General features: G+C 45.3%; 3 protein-coding genes across 3 annotated transcripts; all 3 read right to left on the bottom strand.

Annotated features, from left to right (window-relative positions):
- Positions 1 to 234: 234 nt before the first annotated feature.
- Positions 235 to 1,224, bottom strand: KRTAP29-1 (keratin associated like protein 29-1). The gene has a single exon (XM_032396458.1). The coding sequence runs from the start codon at positions 1,222 to 1,224 to the stop codon at positions 235 to 237; it is 990 nt and encodes a 329-aa protein (XP_032252349.1).
- Positions 1,225 to 6,209: 4,985 nt separating this feature from the next.
- LOC116626883 (keratin-associated protein 16-1) lies at positions 6,210 to 7,580 on the bottom strand. Its single transcript, XM_032396459.1, has one exon. It carries the CDS (start codon positions 7,578 to 7,580, stop codon positions 6,210 to 6,212), a length of 1,371 nt encoding a protein of 456 aa, XP_032252350.1.
- A 5,823-nt stretch (positions 7,581 to 13,403) lies between these two features.
- LOC116626916 (keratin-associated protein 17-1) lies at positions 13,404 to 13,718 on the bottom strand. The gene has a single exon (XM_032396497.1). It carries the CDS (start codon positions 13,716 to 13,718, stop codon positions 13,404 to 13,406), a length of 315 nt encoding a protein of 104 aa, XP_032252388.1.
- Between the last annotated feature and the right edge of the window lie 4,720 nt (positions 13,719 to 18,438).

Here is an 18,438-nt window from a genome sequence, read left to right on the forward strand (position 1 = left end):
CCTTGATGAAGAAAGATCTCTTAGTGGCTGGACAAATCCCCTCATCAGCACCTGGAGAGAACGTAGGGCTGGACTCAGAATGAAGTTACCACACAGATAGCATTTGCACTCAGCCAGAAGAGGTCCCCACAGGGTGGCAATGCACTTGCAGATAGTGGCAGACCTCAGAGGAGGTGTGAAGGGTGCTGCATCAGTGAAGTGTTTCCTTACAGAAGTTGGACTCGTGACTGGGTGTCAGGAAGTTGGCGAGCAGGTGCTGGTCTTGCAGAGACTTGGGGCAGTTGGTTGAAAGCAATTGCAGCCACTGCTGGATGATTTGCCTAAACCTGTCACACAGCAAGCTGGTTGGCAGGAAGGGGATTCGCGGCCACCTTGGTTGCAGGAAGTGGATCCATCACAAGTTGGTTGGCCAGAAAGCACTGTGCCACAGGAAACTCGTTTGCAAGGGTTCTTTACAAAACATGGGAGCTGGCAGTTAGCCACTGGCTGGCAGATGAGGGATATGGAAGGTGCTGGTTGGCAGTGAAGTGGCTGGCAAGGGGAGGACACACAGCATGTAGGATTGCAAGAACTGAACACAGAAGTTGATGGCTGGCAGGGAACCAATTGGCAAGTCTTGAAAATGTAGCAGATGGGTTGGTAATAAGTTGATTTGCAGAGCTGATCTTCACCATTAATGGGCTGACATGAACCTGGTTGGCGGCAAGTTGGCTGGCATGGACTAGCTGCACAGATGGTTGGTGGGCAGGAATTTTCAATACAGGAAGTTACCTCAGAGCAGGATGGCTGGCAGGACCTAGTGTCACAGCAGATCGATTGGCCACCAGCTGCCTGACATGATCCGGACACAAAGACAGGTTCTTGGCAGGAGCTTTGCTGGTCGAGGCTGGATTCACAGCAGTTTGCCTGACAACTGGTAGATTCCGAGCAGGAGGGTTGGCATGAGCTAACCAGACAAGCAGACTGACCAGTGCCAGATTCATAGCATGCTGTGCAGGAGCAAATGGGTTGGCAGACAAAACCAACGCAAGAAGTTGCTGGAAGGCAGGTAGGTTGGCAAGAAGCAGGTTCACAGCCAGTTGGGGCACTGTTGGATGGCTGACGGTTTTCTTGGCATGTGACCAATTGCCATGTTCTGCTCCGGCAGGAACTAGGCAAACAGATACCATTTCGGAAGCCACCACCATTTGAACACATGAAAGTGGGCACAGCTGGAATGGCCATGATGGTTCTGGGACAACAGCTGTCCCCCACGGCACTGCTGTTAACCTTGCTAGGAAGTTGCAAACTCAGTATACCTGAGTGTGAAAGACATCTACTATATGGGGGCTTTTATAGTCCTTCACTAGGGGTGTTGGTACAACTTAGAGCATCTTTCCTTGTTATTGTTTCTACTCATTTGCCTACAAACATCTGATTAGCAGGCTTCAGGAGCCTGGATAGATATTGTCCCCACTTTAAAAACTTGTCTGTTGAGTTGAGAGTTTTCTTTGCAGAGTTTGGATTCCTTGATGCTGTTCCTGCTCTGGGATGACCTGTCTCTTTTACAGGTTGTTCTCCAGCCTCCCTGAAGCAGGGCTTTCCCTGAACTAACCTCTCATCAGGAGGCCTCATCCCAGCCAAAGCAACCTGCTCTTCCTCGAGGAATGCCGTTCTGCACCATTTAGACAATCAGGAAATGAAGCCTTGACCTAGTTGAAAGAGGGTGATGTCTGAGATGGCAAACAGAAAATCAGGCAGTGCATCCCAAAGGCACTTCAATGTCTCCACTTCTTTCTAGAACCTTCCCATTTGGTTTTCCTGAAACTCAGTTTTATTAGTACCACTAATAATAGCAGTAGTAGTAGTAGGAATGGCTTCCATTCCATTTATAGCATACTTACTATACACCAAGTCCTTGACTGTATTTTTCATTGAATCTTGCGATGACCCTAGGTAGTAGGTGTAATACTCACTACTACAGCAAAACTAACTCAGAGGGTTTAAATCCTGAATTCCCAAAATTATGCAAGTAATAAAAGTTTGAAATAAGATCCAAACCTAGTTTGGGCTGACCCCAAAACCTCTGATCTTAATTATCTGTTAGACCTCCTGACTTTGGAGTGGAAGAGAAAGACTGTAATATAGTGATTGAAGACTGACATTTGTATAGCAGTGCACTGACTCATGGGCAGGTGGCCCAGGCCCCATGCTGGGGACCATTCATCCACTCCAGTGACTGGATTAAACTGGTATGAGTACTTACCTCTACTTATCCATACACCCAAACACAATCTTTTAATTTGGAAATTTTAATAACTGCAAGATATTTTGCCAAGAATTAAATCATATTACGGAGTTCACAACATATAAATTCTATAAATATAAAACTACATCCAAAAGTGATATAAGGACATCACTGCAAAGTAATTTTAGTGTTAAATCACCCTCTTCAAAGAGGGACTTAGGAGGCGTTGGTTGTCCTAATTCTTCCCCTCTTTCTCTGGGCTCATCCTGGCTCTGTATCATCAGACCACTTCAGCATCCCACACTGGTCCATGGTTTACACCAGAGATTCACAACAGAATAGAAAGATCATGGCCTTGGGATCCCAACGGGGCTAGTGTCATTTTCTGGCTCTGCTGCTAACTCACTCTGTGGGACGTGTCAGGTCATTACCCAAGTATTCAAAGTACTAAGAGTTTATCTATTAACCACATTGCTATTGCTCAGGTTATTTTTATTTTTATTAGCTGCCTCACAATTACTGAAAATGCTGGAAATTCTGGAAGGTACTTTTCAAAGTACCAGCTAAAGAATACCTTCTCCTTGGCACCCTCCTCCTCACCCTCATTTTAAAAGGAAGAGAAATTTTTCTGATCAGAATGATGCCTGGGAAATCCTCAGCCTTGTCATTAAAATACCTTTATTCTACCTTTGCTTTTTGTGTTATAGCACCAATCACTCCTTTTGCCATCCAACTCATCACTAATCATTTTGGCACCTTGCAAACTGCAAGGATCACTGCACTCTGTTTTATTCCTGTCTACATCCCAGAGCTCTCATCTTTCAGAAGAAATACTTTTGTTCTTACCAAATAGGTCAGTCATAATGGGAACATGAATATATTTGAGAAACCATGTCAACTTCAACCTGAAAAAGGTGTCAATGTCCTATACTCATACATACCACTTTTATTGTTTTAAAACAATCAATTTTTACATCCATTTTTCTCCGATTCTGTTCTTGCCTTTCTTCCTCCTAAAGAAACTTCTCAAGTTGTTGGTAAAGGGTACAAACTCTCAGCTATAAGATGAGTATGGTCTGAGGATCTAATATATAACATAGTCACTCTAGTTAATAATACTGTATTGCATAACTGAAACTTGCTAAGAGAACTTAAATGTTCTCACACTCCTCCCTCCCAAAAATATGAGGTGATGGATGTGTTAATTAATTAGATGGGAGGAATCTTATGGGGCATATGTATATCAAATCATCACAGTTTGCACTTCAAATATCTTACAATTTTGTCAATTATACCTCAATAAAGATGAAAAAAATGTCTCAATAGGGACGTCTTTCATTTTGCTGCGGTTCAAGGCACTAAAGGTACCTGGTGTATCACCAAGGGCTGTTGTGATCACATCAAGAAACATGATGATGCATAAAAAAACACAGACTTTGGACAGAACCGTGTGTTCTGTATGTTACATGTATTTACATGGTATGTTACTTTTGTATGTTTCTTACTCCCTGTGGCTATCCTAAATTCCGTGTTTAGCATTCCCTTGTGCATATATATAAGGTATATATTTGTGTGTATGTGTGTGCATATGTGCACATGTATGTATACTCATACATACATGTATGCATGTGTGGAAGGTGTTGTTTTTGAGCTTTATAAACATATATGTGGTCTTGAGGCTTTTTCTATCAGCTCTACTCTGGTCAGGTTCACCACTGTTTTGCATATGGCCATTGTCCAGTTGTGGGGTTTTGGGGGGGGGGGTTTAAGATTTTATTTATTTATTTGTCAGAGGAAGAGAGAGCACAAGCAGGGGGAGCGGCAGGCAGTGGGAGAAGCTGGTTCCCTGCTGGAGCCCAACGTGGGACTAGATCCCAGGACCCTGGGATCATAACCTGAGCCAAAGTCAGATGCTTAACTGACTGAGACACCCAGGTGTCCCTGTCCAGTTGTTTTCACTGCAGCATAGTATTTATTGTGTGAATATACCACAATTTTCTTGTCTCTGTTTATGGGCCCTTGGATTGTTTGTCACTCATATTCATCTTATAAAATAGAGGGAAAGAAATCTTACCTCAAAGAATTGCTATAATTTATATGAATCACTGGGACTGTGCTTGGGACAGAGATTTAAAACCCTGGCCAACTCCTCTTGACTCTATAAGGAGATAGAGATAAATCTCAATGGCCTGATGAGACAGTAACCCTGACACCAATGTGCTGGTTAAGTTCCACCTCTGAGTTCCTCCCTCTGCCACTAACCCAGTGGTTCTCAAACAGGGGCGATTTTTGCCCCTCATCCCCAGGGATGTTTGCTACTGTCTGGAGACATTGTTGATCATCACAATCAGGCAATCAGGATGCTCCTAGCATTTAGTTGGTAAAGTCCAGGGATTCTGCTTAATATCCTACAATTTGAAGGATGGTCCTCACAACAAAGAATTATTCAGCTCAAATGTCAATAACACTAAAGTTGAGAAGCCCTGGTCCACCCCCTCTTGTGCTTAGGATAGCCCAAGCTGCACCTTGAGGACTAGGGATAGCCCTTTATGCCATGCACTAAGTGACTACTTTGAAGACACTCTGTCCTTAGGATTGCAAGGGAGTATGTATGGAGTTTACACAAGGAGTGTGACTTGCAGAGACTAGGAGAACATAAAGTGCAAGGCTGTTTGCAGGGGCTGGGTGTGTAGAAAGTCTGAGAGCAAGTTGGTTGGCAGATGGCAGATGCAGAAGAACCTAGGTGGCAGCAGAGAGGTTGGCAGGAGGTAGATGGGCAGGAAATGGGCTCACAGCACAAGAAATCCAGGTTATCTTCCTTATTGTAAGTGGGACCTCCCACTTGTTTTTATCCCACTGTGAACCCCAAAACCATTGGCTTGCTCCCCAGTCTCCCTATGTCCAAGTCCATGCTCCTTCATTCAGTTCTCCACACCAAGGCCAGAGGGACATTCCAAAACCCAGTGCTCTTCATGTCACTGCCCTGCATATGGCCCCTCGATGCCTTCATGTCAGCCCTGCACCAAACTAAAATGTCTCTGTCTAACATACAAGGCCTGATAGGGCAGGTCACTGTCTACTTAGCTGACCTCAGAGCTCACCTGCCTCCAAGCACACCTCTGCCCAAGCCTCACTAATGAATGGTGTGCTCACAAGCCCCATTCATTTGTATGTTTCCTCTGCCTGGAAAATGCTTCCTTTCTGGTTTTGGACGGGTTAATTCTTATTTGTGCTGAAAGACTCATCTTCAGTATCACATTCCCCAAGAATTCTTCCTTATTTCTCCCCATGCCCTGCTGAGTTCAAACTGCCCTATGCTTGCCTCTCTCCCAGTACTTAGCACAATGCAATGAAGTAACTGTCTCTCTGCCTATCTGTCTCCCCCACCCCCATCCTGATAGTGAGCTCCCTGAGAACAAGGACTGAGACGTTAGTCTGCTCATTCCTACAGCCTAACACAGTTCCTGGCTAACAGCTGTCTAATAAAGCTTGTTGGATAGATGAATGGATAAAGCTGCTCTTGAAGACAAACCAAGTTAGCTGATGAGAATATGACATTAACAGAGCAATGAGAACAGCATGTCACTTTAACTTAGCCACTTTATTGGACAGTTAAATGTCTTTTTCTCATGGAAGAAGTCCCCAAGGAACATGAGTACACCCAGAAAGGGAGCACATGCATGAGGACAGAAAAAACTTAATGCTGGGAAAGGGACTCAAGATGATGTGGTGAAGTAGCTCTTTTCAGCTTGATGGCAGCAGCAGGCAGGAACCCAGAATGATCCCCATCTAGGTGCCCAGGGCACCTTCATTTGGACCATTAGGAGACTGACATTTCTGGTGAGTTCTTTGAAGTGTAAGAAGATGGCAAGTGATGGTGCAGAAAGATTCTAAGTAAATCATTGTGAGCTTTGGGGAGGGTACTTAAGGTTTCTCTCTAGCTGGAGGTTTTCTTTGCAGGAATCAGTGGGCTGAGGCCAGATCAGTGGTCAGCAGGCTTGGTGGCAGTAGGCGGGCTGGCTGCGGCTTTACGGGTGGTTGGGCTGGTGGGTTTGGCTTCACTGTGCTGACAGGGACTGGCATTTGAGACCTTGGCCTTGCAGGATGTTGAGTCAGTGCAATCCGGTTGGCTAGAAGTAGATTTTTTGCAATCCTGTTTACAGGAGTCAGCACAAGGCAGACGGGAGCAGATGGGACGGTAAGAGAGCGAAGTGACACAGGCCGGGCGGCGCAGGATGGAATAGCATGGGCGGTAGCAGGCAGGGCGATAGGAGATGGATGTCATATACGGCTGCCTGTAAGTGATGGGTCCAGAGCAGATTGGACGACAGATTGGGCGGTAAGAAACCGAAGGGGTGCAAGGCTGTTTGCAGGAGCTGGGTATGTAGAAAGTCCGAGAGCAAGTTGGTTGGCAGATGGCAGATGCAGAAGACCCCGGGCGGCAGCAGAGTGGTTGGCAGGAGGTAGATGGGCAGGAAACGGGCTCACGGCAGAGGGACCGGCAGCGTTTGACTATGTAGCAGGTAGGTTGCCGTGGACTGGGCACATAGATACTTGCTGAACAGGGACTGGGCTCAGAGCAGATGGGTTGGCAGATGCTGGACATGCAACAAGAGGGCTCTTGACAAGTGCTGGAGACACAAGGTGGCTCACAAGGGCTTGGAACACAGCAGACAGGGCGAAGACAGACAGGCTCACAGAGCAGAGCCACATAGGGAGCTGACTGGCAGTTGCTGGGCTCTGAGCAAGATGGCTCACAAGGACTGGGGTCAGAGCAGACAGCCTGGCAGCTATTAGCCACAGAGCAGACAGATGGACAGCAGCTAGGTGTGGGGCAGACCGGCTGACAGCAAGCAGGCTCACAGACCGCTGGTTGGCAGGAACTAGGCACAGTGCAGACAGCTGAACAGCAGCTGGGCTCACAGATGACTGGCTGGCAGCAGCTGGGTTTGCACATGATGAACTGGCAGGGAGTGGGTACACAGAGAACTGGCTGGCAGGAAGGGGCCTCACAGCACACAGGTTGGGCGCAGCTGCTCACAGAACAGGAGGGCTCACAGATGGTCGCTTCACAGCCCACAGGTTGGGCACAGCTGCTCACAGAACAGGAGGGCTCACAGATGGTCGCTTCACAGCCCACAGGTTGGGCACAGCTGCTCACAGAACAGGAGGGCTGACAGCACTGTGGGCCACAGCTAGATGATCTACACGCACCTTCGCAAGTCACCAGCTGCCATGTCTGGCTCTGGCAGGAACTAGGCAAGCAGACAGGCCCTCCACAGCTCACCTCAGTGGAGCAGAGAGAGATGCCTGGCACAGACGGACATTTCCGAGAACAGCAGTTTCCAGACATGGTGGAGGTGCCTCTGCTCCCTTGTGAGTGCTGAGAGGGGTGCTGCCTGACTGGGGCAGCTCTCTGGGGCCCTCACTTTTATACCCCCTCATCGACATGTGCTGTTTGGAGCCCCTGCATCTTTTCCTCATTGCTGTTTGAGCCAGTTTTCAGAGGAACATCTTATTATGCCAAGCTTTGTTGATCTGGAAGTTGTTTATCTACCCATAAAGAAGCTGTTTGTTTATTGACTTGCTAAATTTGGAATCCTTGGAGCAACAGGTCATCTTGGAATAAGCATCATTGCCTTCAAACTGAATGATCTGTGTTTCTGAGCGTCATGAGCAGGGGAAGAAGAAAAGAACTTATAATTTATCCATCTTCTAGTCCTCTGTACCAGGTCCTCTGGGGGACACAGGTGTGCCTACATGAATAGGACCCACTCACCCATTCCCACAGATCTCACTCTCTGGTGGGCATACATTCAAATAAACTCATTGCAATGCTATGGTAAAGTCAACAATAGACATATAGGGATTAGTAGAGGGGAGCAGTGGTGAGCTCTGTGGGAGAGGGGCTATCTGGGCTGGATTTTAAATGACTGCACTTTACAGCAATGGTCTTATTTAAAACCATCAACAATCCCCTGAGATAGGAATTCATCTCTCCCCATTATAGGTAAAGAAGAAGAAAGAAAAGGTTGGAATCAGAAAGTTTAAGTCGCTTGCTAAAGATCCCACCTAGCTTGCCCCCTAATCTAGGGCTGCCCTCCTTCCTTCTCACCATTCTGTCTAGTGTGACCTTTCTTAAGAGACTTTGTCAAACCCACATGTCATAGGCTCAGCCCACTGTGTTGTCCTCCATCCTGTTCAATGAACAGGCCCGCCCCAGACCACTGGCTCTACCTGTCCCTAGAAAGCACTTGACCTAGCCTCTCTGCTTCTCCTCCCTGTGTTCCTTCCACCCACCCACACCTCAAGCATTCAGTGGACCTCAAGAATCCCTCTTGATTTGGGTGATTTTAATAGCTCTTAAAAGAAAGACACCTCCAAGACCCAAAGGATAAAGAGGGAAGACAAGAGATCTTTTGCAAAGACATTGTGAACAAAAGCAAAGAACACAAATGCTTTCTCAAAGCATGTCAATGCTACTATTTGAGACAGACATGAGATGAGAAATGTACCCTAGGTTTCTAAACACCAAGGCCTGACATCCTTGCTCCGTAAAGGCCTGCCTCCACTATGTGCTTTCAACATCAATGCAAATGCAAGCTCTCCTTTAGAAAAGCTGAACCATTGTACCATCCATTCATCATCTCTCTCTTCATTAATTTATGCATTCCCTCAATTTCTCTTTCATTCATCCATTCAATTCAGCCATCACTGGGTTCTGTGTAAGGGATACAAAAAGAATTAGCTGCAATTCCTGTCTCAAGGAGTCCAAGTTTAGGAGAGAAACAGATACATCCATAAGCAATTATGGTACAGTATACGTACAAGTGCTATGACAGATGGATGCCCGGGGTCCTATGGAGGCACCCAGGAGAAACACCAACATGGTTTTTAGGAAATCAAGGAAGCCTTCTCAAAAGCATGATACATTTGAGGAGCAGTAAATGGTTCCATATCCAGGATGAAAGGTACAAGGGGACAGGAAGGAACAACAATGGGACTAGAAGGGTACTCAATCATGAAAAGGCCTTGTGGACCATGATAAGTAGTTAGATTTTACACTGACACCTGAGTACTTTAAACAGGGGAGTAACTTGACCATGTTTGCCTTTTGGAAAGACCTCTCTGGCTGTGGTGAAGGTATAGGAGAAGGAGGGCAAGTCTGGAGCCAGGGAGACCATTAGGAGTCTGGGGCAATTACTCAAAATCTTCATAGTGACAATCTGAACTGGGCAGTGCCTTGGGCCTGGAGCAATATGAGAGGTTGTAAAGAGGCAGAATCAATAGGGCTAGTGGTTGAAAGTGGAAGATTAGGAAAAAGAAGTGTCATCCTTGAGGTGTAGCTCTCAGACAGTTGGAAAAGAAGACTTTTGGACAACTTTGCAGAGGGCAAAGCAGAGAAGGAGCCCCCAAAATCCTGATCCGCACCTTCCCAGGTCCTCTCCATGCACTTTCTCTTCCGCAGCTAAGCCAGCAATGAAATTCACATGGAGATGGCCTTCCTCCCACAAGTCCCTTATAAACTCTCTCAGCTGAGAAATTAAACATGGCATCATCTGTTATGCTGGAATGTCATCTCAAAGAATCCTTCCCTGCTACGTGGAATAAGCAGATCTTTTAACAATCAAGCCTATTTCTACTTTATTCTTTTTTTTTTTTAAAGATTTTGTTTATTTATTTGACAGAGAGAGACACAGCGAGAGAGAGAACACAAGCAGGGGGAGTGGGAGAGGGAGAAGCAGGCTTCCCGCCGAGCAGGGAGCCCAATGAAGGGCTTGATCCCAGGACCCTGGGATCATGACCTGAGCTGAAAGCAGACACTTAATGACTGAGCCACCCAGGCACCCCTCTACTTTATTCTTATAGCTCTTATCTCCCTTAACATTATATAAGCACCATGAGGGCAAGGATTTTTGTGTATTCACTGATATATATCCAGCACCCAGAGCAATGTTTGATACATAGGCAGTTCACAATTAATATTTATTGATGAATGAATGAGGACCTCTGTGGACAACTAAGAAGGGCATCTCTTTGTCAGTAATTCAAAGAAATCACTACCCTGCTCTCACCCATCAGGAGACCATGACCATGAGCAAAGCAAGAATCAGCTACTCTGAATCACAACTACTTGATACAAACCTGTTGGTCTCTTGGCAATTTTGTCCCATTGGCATGCTCTGGCTGTGGTTTTGTCCTGGGAATTAAAGAGCTAGTTCTCAAGAGGCCAATTCCAACAAGAGCAAAAATGACCTAAATAGTAGAGTCTGAAACTAAACCAGGGCAGATTCAAATTTTGAATTCTCTCCCAAGTAAGACACTACTAATAGTGCTGGGCTTTTAAATGAAACCAAGAAATGAAAACACAATGAGCTACCACTGTGCAGCTGCTAGGAAAGCTAAAAATAAAAAGACTGACAATATCAAGTGTTAGCAAGGACACAAAGCAACTGGAACTTTCAGACATTGTTGGTGGGAATACAAAATGGTATGGCAAAACAGTTGCAAAACAGTTGGGTAGTTTTTTATAAAGTTAAACATTCCCATACTATTTATCCAGCAATCCAATACCTAGGTATTTATCCAAAATAAATGAAAACATATGTCCACACAAAAATTTATACATAAATGTTCATAGCAACTTTCTTCATAATAGCCAAAAACTGGAGACAACCCAAATTCCCATCAGTAGATGAATATTTTTTCATGTACTTTATTCATACAATGTAATATTATTTAACAAAAAGGAATGAACTATTGATATCTGAAAAAAGGATGAATATAAATAATGTTATTCTAAGTGGAAAAGAGTTCATACTGCATGATTTCATTTACAGGAGATTCTAGAAATGGCAAAATTTATACTGACATAAAGACTGATGGTTGCCTGAGGCTGGAATCAGGGGTGGCGAGGATTGCCTGCAAATGGGGCACTAGAGAATTTGAGGGATGATGGCAAGTTCTGTATCTTGATTGCTGTGGTGGTTACTTAAGTATATACAATTGTCAAATCTTATCAAACTGTACATTACAATTGTATGTACTTTATTATATATGAAGTATACCTTAATGAAGTTGGTTTATAAAAAACAAATTTTCACTTTGCATAATCCCCTCCAGTTCCATCCATGTCAATGCAAATAGTGGGTATTCATCTTTTCTGATGGCTGAGTAATATTCCATTGTATATATGAACCACATCTTCTTTATTCATTTGTCTGTTGAAGGGCATCTCAGCTCCTTCCACAGTTTGGCTATTGTGGACATTGCTGCTATGAACATTGGGGTGCATGTACCCCTTCTTTTCACTATGTCTGTATCTTTGGGGTATAGCATGGAGGACCACAGGGAAAGGGAGGGAAAACTGAATGGGAAGAAATCAGAGAGGGAGACAAACCATGAGTGACTCTGAACTCCGGGAACCACACTGAGGGTTACAGAAGGGAGAGGGGTGGGAGGATAGGGTAACCGGGTGATGGGTATTAAGGAGGGTACGTGTGGTGATGAGCACTGGGTGTTATACACAACTAATGAATCATTGAACACTACATCAAAAATTAATGATGTACTATATGCTGGCTAATTGAACATAATAATAAAAAAATAAAAAATAAAAATAAATTTTAAAAAACAATTTTTTTAAAGGCAAAAACATAAAAATAGTGTAATCCTAGTTTTATTTGTAAATGTGCTTAGAAAGGAGTCTGGAAACATCTATGTCAGTAATAAATGCTGAAGTTGAAGTTGAGAATCCAGGTGGCTGTTATTCCTTCTTCATTTTTTTCTGTATTTTTTCATATTTTTAGAGATCATTGCCATGTTTATAATCAAAAAATATATTTTTGCTTGTTTGTTGAATGAAACATTGCTTTGCAGGAATAAAAAATAACTATTGTTCTCCCAAGGCAAGAGCAAAATAAATTGTATTCCACATGTAGCTTAAGATCATGTTCAGCAAAAAGTTGAATCAACTATCTTCTGAATTTTAGCCTTCCAGCCGGACTCACACACACCTGGCTGAGGCCCCACCTAGCAGATGGACACTCACCCCTCTCATCCCTGGGACTCAAGCAGAAGAAATACAACTGGTTTCAGGACAAGAAAACCTGACCCAGAAGACGGAGACTTTGCCAAAGCATTTGGCTAGAAGAAAGAACTGGAATTCCCAGAACATCCACAGGCACTGTGTTCACAAAGTTCTGCCACACGAATCTCTTCCATTCCAAATCAAGCTTGTTTTACCAAAGCCTCTTCCCGACTTTGCCAGAAAGTTCTGACCAAACCTGGAGCCCTCCTGCAGAAACATTCTAGGGGAGCTATATTGCTGAAGGAAACCATGCCCCATGCTCAAGATTAAACCTTGGCCAGCCTCAGCATTTACTATTTACTGCATTTTAAAAATGCAGGTCCCAAGGCTGCCACCCTGGAGCTAATGGATAGGATCTCTAATGGTGAAGCCTACGAATCCGTATTTTTAAAACCTCCCCAAGTGAATCTCATGCAGCACACGGAAGCTTTAGTCTACATCTGGGGTTCTCATTCAAAACACAGATTGCCAGGCCACACCCCTGTGGATTCTAACTCTGCCTGTGTCAGGAAGGGCTCCAGAATCTCCATTTTAACTAGCCCCCAGACGTTTCTGATGCAAGGGGATTCTGGTCCACAAACCACATTTCAAAAACCCAGTTGTGGACGCCAGAGTAAATTTTCCCAGCCCAGTGCCAAGAGGGAGCTAAGGAAGAGGCAGGAGAACTAATTTGGTTATGCCAGCAAGCTCGAATTTATTAAGAAGTTAACAAAGAGAAATTTTTGCCCTCAAAAGCAGCAGAAAGCTGAGGAGGAGGGTCAGTCCCAAAGCCACCTTGAGTTAAGAGGATGCCTCACAGTGACAAGACGTTTAAGTCCATGAAAATAAAGCCATGGGGATTCACCCTGTGAGCTTCAGGGATCGCTCTGGACGGGACCCAGTTTCCATTTCTCACCAGCATCTGGCTCTTATTCTCAGGGCCTTGAAACCCCAGGGCAGGTGTTGGAGAACAAGCCCTCGCCTACAAATAACACGGAGGCAGGACGCTGTCTTGGGAGCCAGGAAGGTCCTGGAGACAAGGAGTCTCTCCACCTGCAGCAGGTGGACGCTTTGCTTGGGCCACCTCCGCGGAGGGGGCAGAGGGCTTCACTTGGTCTCGCAAACAGGCGTAGGCTGGCAGCAGACGGGGCCGCAGCACCCCGACGAGCCGCAGCAGCTGGAGCCGCAGCAGCCGCTCCCGCAGCCGGAGCCGCAGCAGCCCGAGCCGCAGCAGCTGGAGCCGCAGCAGCCTCCGCAGCCGGAGCCCCCGCAGCCGGAGCCCCCGCAGCCGCAGCAGGAGCCGCAGCAGGAGCCGCAGCAGGGGCCGCAGCAGCCGCAGCAGGCGGGCTGGCAGCAGCACACTTCACAGCAGTCTTGGTCTTGAGGGCAGCAGCTGAAGCAGTCCCCTGGGCAGCACCCCATGGTCCCGGCGGGTCAGGTGGCAGGTGAGCAGCACGGCCGGAGTTCCCCCACGTCTGACGGTGGCCTGTGGCCAACAGCTTTTATAGCCCCTCCGCGGAGGGTGTTGGCACAGGGGACAGGATGTTTCCTTTGCTATTATTTATGCCAGTTTCCATAAGAACGTTTCATTAGCTGCCTGTTTATTTTCCAGCTCTGAGTACCTCAACTCATAAAAAAGCCCCACTCGGCCCAACTGCTGTTTGTCCAGAGGGTAAAAATACATCTTGGAAAAGACCTGTCATCATGGCCAAACACGGGCCAGCCATCATTAGCCCAGGTTGGAGAGAGCCATGGGCTCTGGCTCTGGAATGGGCGCTGCCCTTGCACATCTCCTCTGGCGGCAAGTGGGCAGCCCACCCCTTTCATCACGAATGCTCATCCTGGAAAATCAGAATGGTAAAAGCTGGATGTCCCGTGCCTCCTGCGGCTCCTCCCAGGTGGCAATGGCATCCTCATGCCAGCCCACGTGAGCAAGGCAAATCATTTGTGACTGTGTGTGGTATGTGGAGTGTGCCGCACGATTGTTTGGGCTTGGTCAGTGAGCATCAGTCATGATTAATAACTGCCTTGTGAAAAGGAAAGAGACTCATCATAAAACTGCAAGAGGTGGGAGCCACGTTCTCCCTGGACCTCCTGGTGAACTGAACACTCACACTCCTAAGTGGGCGGGAACAGCAGTGTTCGGAACCCTTTCTCTGATGGAAGGAGATGGTGGGGGGTGGTGGGGAAGGAGGGGAAGAGGAGAGAAAGGAAGGAAGAAAGATAACTGAATATTCAAAACATCACATGAAAATGGGAATGTTGTGCACTTTTTTTTTAAGAGCTCCAACTTTATAGACCATCTGGCAGAATGAGGGATTAGGATAGGAGACACCCAGAGTACCATCCCAGGGGAAAAAAGTGCTTTTGGAAAGAGGCAAGAATCCACAGAGGATTCAGGTCCATGTGTAAATTCTGAGACGGGTCAAAATTCCTATCCCCGTGTTGGGTTTGGTACCTTGTCATACTCTTGGAATGGTAATGGCAACCCTGGAGACTAGGGCTTGGCTTTTGGAAGGCAGTACCCGGAGAAGGGGCTGGACTGGGAGGTGGGGATGGAAGGTGGCAGTGGGAGTGGAGATCCGAATCAGGAGACACAGCCCTTCTGTCTTAATTTGTATTTTCTTTTTAGATGGGCCTGGAGGTAAGGCAGCCTCTAAGATGGGCTGGATAGACTGGGAAGGGTGGGGGCAGATGATGGGTTGCTTGGATCCGATAGGATGCTCAGTACTTCATGGGATGTGGAAATTTAGAAATGGGAGAAAGATTCATCAGGATAAAAAGCTTTTGCACAGCAAAAGAAACAGTCAACAAAACCAAAAGACAACTGACAGAATGGGAGAAGATATTTGCAAATGACATATCAGATAAAGGCCTAGTATCCAAAATCTATAAAGAACTTATCAAACTCAACACCCAAAGAACAAAGAATCCAATCAAGAAATGGGCAGAAGACATGAACAGACATTTTTCCAAAGAAGACATCCAAATGGCCAACAGACACATGAAAAAGTGCTCAACATCACTCGGCATCAGGGAAATCCAAATCAAAACCACAATGAGATACCACCTCACACCAGTCAGAATGGCTAAAATTAACAAGTCAGGAAACGACAGATGTTGGCGGGGATGCGGAGAAAGGGGAACCCTCCTACACTGTTGGTGGGAATGCAAGCTGGTGCAGCCACTCTGGAAAACAGTATGGAGGTTCCTCAAAAAGTTGAAGATAGAGCTACCATATGATCCAGCAATTGCACTACAGGGTATTTACCCCAAAGATACAAATGTAGGGATCCGAAGGGGTACATGCACCCCGATGTTTATAGCAGCAATGTCCACAATAGCCAAACTGTGGAAAGAGCCAAGATGTCCATCGACAGATGAATGGATAAAGAAGAGGTGGTATATATATACAATGGAATATTATGCAGCCATCAAAAGGAATGAGATCTTGCCATTTGCAATGACGTGGATGGAACTGGAGGGTGTTATGCTGAGCGAAATAATCAGAGAAAGACATGTATCATATGACCTCACTGATATGAGGAATTCTTAATCTCAGGAAACAAACTGAGGGTTGCTGGAGTGGGGGGGGGGGGGGGAGGTGTGGGGTGGCTGGATGATAGACACTGGGGAGGGTATGTGCTGTGGTGAGCGCTGTGAATTGTGCAAGACTGTTGAATCACAGATCTGTACCTCTGAAACAAATAATGCAATATATGGTAAGAAAAAAAAAAAGAAGATAGCAGGAGGGGAAGAATGAAGGGGGGAAATCAGAGGGGGAGACGAACCATGAGAGACGATGGACTCTGAAAAACAAACTGAGGGTTCTAGAGGGGAGGGGGGGTGGGAAGATGGGTTAGCCAGGTGATGGGTATTAAAGAGGGCACGTTCTGCATGGAGCACTGGGTGTTATGCACAAACAATGAATCATGGAACACTACATCAAAAATTAATGATGTAATGTATGGTGATTAACATAACAATAAAAAAATTTTTTTAAAAAGATAGAAATGGGAGAAAGAGACCATGTGGTCCAGGGTCTCTAACCCTGATTTTTCATCAGAATTGTCTAAGGCAGGGGCTTTTGAAAAATGCAGAACCCCCCCAACCTGTACCCCAGTCCTGTTAAATCAGAATATGTGTTCATGGGAGCTTGAGAAACTATGTATTTTAAAGTTTCCCAGATGATGACTCAAATTCTCAAATAGATTAGGAAACACTGATATAATTTAATGCCACCATGACCATCACCCCCAAGCCCTTTTTTTCTGCAGAAGTTGATACCAAGGCCCAGAGAGGACACATTAATGATAGAGTAGATTCACAGTCCAGATGTTCTGTTTCCTGGTCCCTTGTTGCTTCCATCACTCCACATCCACAGATGGATACCTCTGGGTAAGTATAATACAGTGATATCCATGACAGACACATCCTTTTCATCCTTTTTTTTCTTAAGATTTATTTATTTATTTTAGAGAGAAAGAAAGAGAGAGTGCGGGGGAGGGGCAGAGGGAGAGGTAGAGAGAATCTCAAGCAGACTTCCACCCCGCTGAGCATGGAGCCCAACACGGGGCTCCATCTCACGACCCTGAGATCATGACCTGAGCTAAACAAGAGTCAGACACTTGACTGAGGCCCCAGGCACCCCTCATTCTTTGTAATGATAGGTGATGCATTCACATGAGAAAGGCACCGAAAGGTGTGCTTTGCAAAGTCTCTCCTCTTTCTGTGTCCACCAGTCTGTTTTCTCGCCTCTCATCCACCCTCCCCTCTGCTCCCAGTCTCACTTCACCCCTCTGAACCTGAATTTTCTCGTGTATAAAATGGTAATTATGATAATAATAGTGCTAACCTCATAGGCTGTTCTCAAGATTAAATGAGTTATATAAAGCACTTAGAACAGTGTATTGGCCGCGTCATTTGATAAACATTCGCTATTATTTATATACAAGAAGAACATACATGTATAGATATATTTTTGTTCATTACATATGATAGCAGGTGTAATAGTAGCATAATATACACACTGGTTTTAACTCTTTTTTCTCTTAATGAGGTATCTCAGAGCTCATTCCATATCAGTACATTAAAAAGTTCTTCATAGTGGTGTATTGTATTGATACTCTAATTAACCAATTCTCTATTGAAAGACATTTGTTTCGGGCGCCTGGGTGGCTCAGATGGTTAAGCGTCTGCCTTTGGCTCAGGTCATGATCCCAGGGTCCTGGGATCGAGTCCCACATCGGGCTCTCTGCTCCTTGGGAGCCTGCTTCTCCCTCTGCCTCTCTCTCTCTCTCTGTCTCTCATGAATAAATAAATAAAATCTTTAAAAAAAAAAAAAAGACATTTGTTTCTTTTTTTAATTTTTTATTGTTATGTTAATCACCATACATTACATCATTAGTTTTTGATATAGTGTCCCATGATTCATTGTTTGTGCATAACACCCAGTGCTCCATGCAGAATATGCCCTCTTTAATACCCATCACCAGGCTAACCCATTCTCCCACCCCCCTCCCCTCTAGAACCCTCAGTTTGTTTTTCAGAGTCCATCGTCTCTCATGGTTCGTCTCCCCCTCTGATTTCCCCCCTTCATTCTTCCCCTTCTGCTATCTTCTTCTTTTTTTTTTTAAAGATTTTATTTATTTGAGAGAGAGAATGAGAGAGAGAGAGCACATGAGAGGGCGGAGGGTCAGAGGGAGAAGCAGACTCCCTGCTGAGCAGGGAGCCCGATGCGGGACTCGATCCTGGGACTCCAGGATCATGACCTGAGCCGAAGGCAGTCGCTTAACCAACTGAGCCACCCAGGTGCCCCTCTTTTTTTTTTTTTCTTAACATATATTGCATTATTTGTTTCAGAGGTACAGATCTGTGATTCAACAGGAAAGACATTTGTTTCTAATATTTCCAATATCTTGCTATTATGAACTTTTAATTTTAAATATTTTGCTATTATGTAACTGTGTACTTACACATATCTTACTACATCCCTCCCATAAACTGTTGGAAGAGAAATTGCAGGGTCATTGAGTTTTTTCATTTGTAATTTTGACGGATATTGCCAAGTCACCCTTTACAAAGGCTGTAAGACTTACACTCCCATCAGCAATGTGTGAGAGGACCTCTCTCCTCAAACTTC

The sequence above is a fragment of the Phoca vitulina genome, unplaced genomic scaffold, assembly GCF_004348235.1.
Source record: "Phoca vitulina isolate PV1807 unplaced genomic scaffold, GSC_HSeal_1.0 scaffold92, whole genome shotgun sequence".
Classification (NCBI taxonomy): Eukaryota; Metazoa; Chordata; class Mammalia; order Carnivora; family Phocidae; genus Phoca; species Phoca vitulina.

Excerpts from the sequence above, each read along its gene's own strand:
- LOC116626883 (XM_032396459.1), bottom strand. The coding sequence starts at position 7,580 with ATGTCTGGAAACTGCTGTTCTCGGAAATGTCCGTCTGTGCCAGGCATC.
- KRTAP29-1 (XM_032396458.1), bottom strand. The coding sequence starts at position 1,224 with ATGGCCATTCCAGCTGTGCCCACTTTCATGTGTTCAAATGGTGGTGGC.
- LOC116626916 (XM_032396497.1), bottom strand. The coding sequence starts at position 13,718 with ATGGGGTGCTGCCCAGGGGACTGCTTCAGCTGCTGCCCTCAAGACCAA.